The sequence below is a fragment of the Vigna radiata genome, chromosome 9, assembly GCF_000741045.1.
Source record: "Vigna radiata var. radiata cultivar VC1973A chromosome 9, Vradiata_ver6, whole genome shotgun sequence".
Classification (NCBI taxonomy): Eukaryota; Viridiplantae; Streptophyta; class Magnoliopsida; order Fabales; family Fabaceae; genus Vigna; species Vigna radiata.
In genome coordinates this window covers 1911457-1917339 of record NC_028359.1, presented here as the reverse complement: position 1 = coordinate 1917339, position 5883 = coordinate 1911457, and the positions used below count along the sequence as shown (strand labels likewise).

Sequence of the window (5883 nt, the reverse complement as noted above, 5' to 3'; positions counted from 1 at the left end):
TTGGGTTGGGTTGGGTTGGGTTGGGTTTGGTTGGGTTCGGTTCGGTTCGGTTCGGTTGGGTTGGGTTCGGTCCGGTTCGGTGTGGTCCGGTTCGGTTCAATCCAGTTCGGTGCGGTCCGGTCCGGTCTAGTGCGGTTCGGTTCGGTTCAGTTCGGTTGGGTTTGGTTCGGTAGGGTGCGGTTGGGTTCAGTTGGGTTAGGTTAGGTTGGGTTGGGTTGGGTTGGGTTGAGTTCGGTTGGGTTGGGTTGGGTTGGGTTCGATTGTGTTCGGTTCGGTTGAGTTGGGTTGGGTTGGGTTCGATTCGGTTGGGTTGGATTGGGTTCGGTTCGGTTGGGTTGGATTTGGTAGGGTTTGGTTCGATTCGGTCCGGTCTGGTCTGATCCGGTCCGGTCCGGTGCGGTTCAGTTTGATCTAGTCCGGTCCAATCCGGTTCGATGTGGTTCGATTCAGTTCAATTCGGTTCGGTTCCGCAATATAAATTTGTTTACATGATAGAATGTTTATAAATAATTGATATACGGTTTGGGGTATAGTTTTTTTTTAAGAAATATTATTTTAGTTTTGGTGGCCAAAGAAAATGGTTCGTGTAAAATTAGCCTTACACAACACACGTGTGTAATTGTTCGTGGGACTGACACAAAGACAAACAGTACACGGACACTGAATCGATCAATCGATGGTGCTTGCGTCCATTCGTCTTCTTCCTTCTCCATTCCTCGCTTTCGCTCCTCGTCGCTCTCCATATTCATGGCGCCCTCGTCCCTCTTCCGTTACCGCCTTCTCTTCTCTCCACTCCTGTATCCATTCAACTTCCACTATATTCTTTTTCGCACAATGCCTCCTCACTTTAACCTATTTTTTCTATTTGAACCATTTTCTCTGTTTAAATTTAAACATTTTTTTTTTCTTTTTGTTTTTCTGAAAAGATGAAATCAATAATCTGTTGATTTATGCATCACTAAGCTTTTGCTTGCAGATAGTGTTGACTTGTGAGTTCATGTTGCTGCAGCGGCTTCTAAGGGAGACGGCGGAGTGGAACTAGGTGGTGATCAAAGACAAGCAGAAATTATTTTTTTGGGGACTGGAACCAGTGAAGGGGTTCCTCGTGTTAGTTGCTTGACTAACCCTTTAAACAAATGTGAGGTACTTGACATTATTCAACCAAACCATGTTGTTATAATTGATTATGAATATGATATGACGCTATGGAATTGGATCATTGGGGTTTATTGGTTTTGGTATGATGTTTTTTACAGGTGTGTTCAAAAGCTGCCCAACCGGGAAATAAGAATAGGAGACTTAACACAAGCATTCTCATTCGTCACCCCAATTCTTCAGGAACACAGAATATTCTTATAGATGCTGGAAAGTATGTTTTTAATTGCCCTATGTGATGTGCACTACAATTGTGTTGGATTAGGAGTTAGGAGGACGGGATTTATCTTACTTTCATTTTGAATGTTAGTCTATATCTGCGATTTCATTGTGGTTTTAGGTTGGCCCCTTATTGTACTTTCTTTTCTTTTTTGAGCTTGTAAAAAATCTGCTGGAACATGGAAAAATTAATACTTGGCAATTTTAGCTTTCCTTTGATACAATGTTTGTATAATTCGTATTGTATTTGTATACTGAAGCCCAACATTGATCCATTAACAATTGAAGGACTCTACACCTTCAATGACCTGAGGTGCTGAACTGGTGGCCTGTACATGGATATGCATAGTAGGCATCTTGGTCATGATACAATGGATTGTGGGTGTCGACGAGTATTTTCTTGTTTCTCTCAAGATAGTCTTGTATATGTGGACTGGATTCTGTCTGCGTTGCCCCGTCATGGGATGATATATGCTGTGTTAGGATAATGTGATGTCTGAACCATGAATATGTTGTAGATTTTTATTATTGTAAGATGGGATTTACATAATTTGAGTCCACTTTCAAGGCAAACCTGGACATGATTAGATTATGTGCTTCATTTGGGTGCTGATAACAATTTACTTGTTGCAGATTTTTCTATCACAGTGCTCTCCGGTGGTTTCCTGCTTATGGGTTAGTTTTTACCCGTTATTAACGTTGTTACATGTGATGGGTTTTCTATTTATGTATTTTATTTTTTGCTTTCTTTTTAGGAAAAATATGATGCAACATTAATAACAATGGTAGTGAAAGGACATGCAAATTAGGAAACGAAACTTGCATAAACTATGTGTGGTATATACACAATTTTGGACTGTTGACAAAATTGTTTAAGGTTATCCTATGGTTTGCATATAAGTCCATAAGGAGTGTACTGGTGTAAGATTGTCCAAGCATCAATACCCATGCAAAATGAATTGGACTTGTCAAATATCTGGAATGAGTTTTTAATGCTAAACTATTTAAGAGAAAATAATCTTAGAAGACTTGTACGTCTGTGACATTTCTTGTTTGACATGCTTTTTTATTGAGGAATCTTGATTATTGACCCTAAAATTTAAGTAGTAGATGGCGTTCTACATCTTTTCTTGTATTTTTCTGCCTTGGTTTTATATCTCTGTAACCTGTATATCTGCAGGATAAGAACAATAGATGCTGTCATTATTACTCATTCACATGCTGACGCAATTGGAGGTCTGACATGATCTTTAATAATATTCTTTGGATAATTAATATCAATACGACATGTATATGCTTGGCTAAAAATAAGAAATGTAATTGGTAATATAAACAAATTCTGCTTCTTTCTTCTACCTAGGTCTCGATGATCTCAGAGATTGGACAAACAATGTTCAGCCTCATATTCCAATATATGTAACTAAACGAGACTTCGAGGTCCACTTCCATGTGCTTTCCTTCTAAATCCAAGTTATTAATTTTACTTACTACTTGTTATCTGTATGTGTACGCTGTAAATTTTATTTATGTTTGAAAGACCTGCATATCTATGTATCCTTTTTAAGAAATTAATGCATACTGTAAGAAATCTTGAATTTGTGCATATTGATGTTCATTCTTTCTCTGGGATTGCCAAAGTATCCACAACTGATGTTATTGAATAATATTTTATATATATCTACTTAATGCTAATGAATCTCTGCATCCGCTTTAACATTTATTCCACTGAAATTCATTTTAAGTTAGAAAATATTTATCACTAGTTGTAGTTAAAATTTGAGTAGGGTTAAAAGGTGGATTTAACTATACCTACCGAAACTAGCCTACTGAAACTTAATAATAATTGCCATCTGAAGAAATCAAATCTTCCTCTTCTGATATGGGCCGAGGACCTGGAAATTTTGTACCAGAAGATCCTGTCTAATATCTCCAGAGGTTCAATCTTTTCTAATTTGCATGATGGAACAATTTTTTCACTATACTAGCTTCTGAAATCATGTCTATGAGAGAAGAGAAAGAGTTCATCCTGCATATATTCATGATTGTTCCCATAATCTACACTTTTTAAGACAATTGTCATTATGTAGATTGGTGTTAGCTGAAAAATAAAGATGTTTTAGGGAAATTTTCTTCATTTTCAAATATTTCAATTTTTATCTTCCAGGCTAGATCATAGGGTTTACTTGTCATCTGATTGGATATTTAATTTCTTCTGAGCTGCGGATCGGAGTTTCTCTTAATAGCACTTGTAGCACTACCCTAGAGTGAAGGGGAAAAGCAGTGAAAGCTTGTGCTTCTCATTTTCAATGATCCTCTGAATCATTCACCTTTTTCTACTTCAATGAGCAACTGGTGGGATATTTTTTATAGTGAACTTATTCTTGCAATCGCTCCTGAAAAGTGCAGGTGATGACAAAGACCCATTATTATTTAGTAGATACTAGTGTTATCTTACCTGGTGCCAAAGTCTCAGAGTTGCAATTCAAAATCATATCGGAAGAATCATTTTTTGTACACGGACTGAAGGTCAGTACCATTATTAGTCTTAACATCTTCAAGTGGGGTGTTCTCGTACTTTGTCCCTTTCAACTTTTTTTCTCACTTATTGCTCAATCAATTAATTTCTGGCGTGTTCCTTCTTGTGGATGGGGCTTGGCTCTATTCTTTTTTTCCTTCTATTATTGTACTTCAGATTACCCCATTACCAGTTTGGCACGGCCAGAATTATAGGTCCCTTGGTTTTCGTTTTGGTAATATCTGTTACATTAGGTAATGTTTCTACTTAAGTAGAAAAGTACTTGCATATGATTCAGTTCAGCCTTTTCATCTATTGTGTGGGCTGATCTTGTCTCTAAATTTGCAGTGATGTTAGTGAAATTCCTGAAGAAACTTACCCACTTCTAAAGGACTGTGAAATTCTAATCCTGGTGATATACCCTCCCATTCTTTTTATCTTTCCACAGCTTTGCTTTATACTTACATGAAATAACTGTGAGTGCATGTATGATTTCTCCCTCACTCACATAGTGTTTGATTCCACAGGATGGATTAAGACCTGATCGTTCAACTTCCACACATTTTGGACTTCCAAGGGTAATAAATTAATAATAATCAGCTTTACATTTGCTTAAACTTTTCTCTTAGGAAGGAGATTTATTCTGATCTTCCATTTCAGGCGTTGGAGGAAGTGCGAAAAATTCAACCCAAAAGAACACTTTTTACTGGTAAGTTTAGCTTAAGTCCTCCAGTTATCATAATGCTTGCACTACTTTCTTGCCTTAATCTACGATGGTTCATTAATCATGCATTTAGGAAGCCTTAAAGACCCCTTAAGAAGTGCGAAATTAGTAAATAAAAAAATTTGAGGCAGTTAGTAATATATCATCAATGTAAATTGTTTAAGAGAAATAGTTTTCGATGTCTCCTTATTGGTTATTTGAAGGTATGATGCATCTGGTGGATCATGAAAAAGTGAATGACTACCTTGCGAGCTTATTGGAGTCTGAGGGTCTTGATGCACAACTGAGCTATGATGGACTTCGTATACCAGTCAGACTCTAGATTTTACACAACCTCAATAATGATTTTTTTTTTCCGAAAGAGAAGTTACTAAACAATACATTTAAATGATTTTACAAGTCCACACATTCTTCAGGCTACTGCAACTATCCACCTGCTTTCCATCATCACTTGTCATTCTTATTTCCTTGTCTCTATTAGCGACAAGCAACACTTATACCATAATGTAACAGGATTTTTTCCCCCTACAATGAAATATTTTATTTTGGTCATTATGCGTAAAGAATTAATCGATTTGGTTTCTAGAATACCTATATAGAAACTATGATTGAACCAGAAGATTGGTGTTTGATTTTAGCAGATATGAACACTGAAACTCTCACAAGGTTGAAACCACTGCTTTGACATTGACAATCAAACATTTCCAGTATTCATAAACGCAATTGGAAGTTATTGTTATGATATTTTGTATATTTGTGGCCTATACATTCCCACTTGGCAATTCATGTTGAGTCAATACGAAAGAAAAAACATAAAAGAAATTGATGTGGGAACTATGGTCCACTATGTTTTATACGCACCGAGTCAATAAAAGATCAGTGTTAGGATCAGAAAAGCAAGTACTTTTCCTTTTTATTGGTCGCAAAATGGATCACGTAATACCTGCAGTTTCATTAGTGGACGATGCATTTTGCAAAGTTTTGGAATAACATATGATAAAGTAGATCTATGCAAAACAATACGACAGGGTTGTCATGTTAGGTCGAGTGTTTCAATAAGATTTTTCATTTTTTTTTATTCTCAATCATGCTTTTTTTTCATGAAAATACTCATAAAGCAACAAGAGTGAACTTAAACATTTTGAATAGAGTTTTACTTATAGTGAAACCAGAATATATACAATTATGAAAACATTTCCATTGAAAGGTTGTCCCTAAAACATGGAATGATTGCATTTTTTCACCTATTCCTCAAAGGACATCATGTTTT

At 36.4% G+C, this 5883-nt stretch overlaps 1 protein-coding gene across 1 annotated transcript; it reads left to right on the top strand.

Moving 5' to 3' along the window:
* Positions 1-545: 545 nt before the first annotated feature.
* On the top strand, positions 546-5575 carry LOC106772869 (putative hydrolase C777.06c). Its single transcript, XM_014659486.2, has 12 exons — positions 546-797; positions 1010-1143; positions 1257-1369; positions 2008-2049; positions 2555-2610; positions 2735-2811; positions 3781-3900; positions 4067-4143; positions 4238-4301; positions 4417-4467; positions 4550-4598; positions 4817-5575. Exons 1-12 carry the CDS (start codon positions 677-679, stop codon positions 4933-4935), a joined length of 1023 nt encoding a protein of 340 aa, XP_014514972.1. The 5' UTR covers positions 546-676; the 3' UTR covers positions 4936-5575.
* The last annotated feature ends 308 nt before the right edge of the window (positions 5576-5883 follow it).

Bases quoted from the DNA above. Each gene is read 5' to 3' on its own strand.
- LOC106772869 (XM_014659486.2), top strand. From the start codon at position 677: ATGGTGCTTGCGTCCATTCGTCTTCTTCCTTCTCCATTCCTCGCTTTC. The intron at 798-1,009 runs GTATCCATTCAA...ATGTTGCTGCAG, and splicing joins CTTCTCTTCTCTCCACTCCT to CGGCTTCTAAGGGAGACGGC. The intron at 4,302-4,416 runs GTGATATACCCT...TTGATTCCACAG, and splicing joins ACTGTGAAATTCTAATCCTG to GATGGATTAAGACCTGATCG.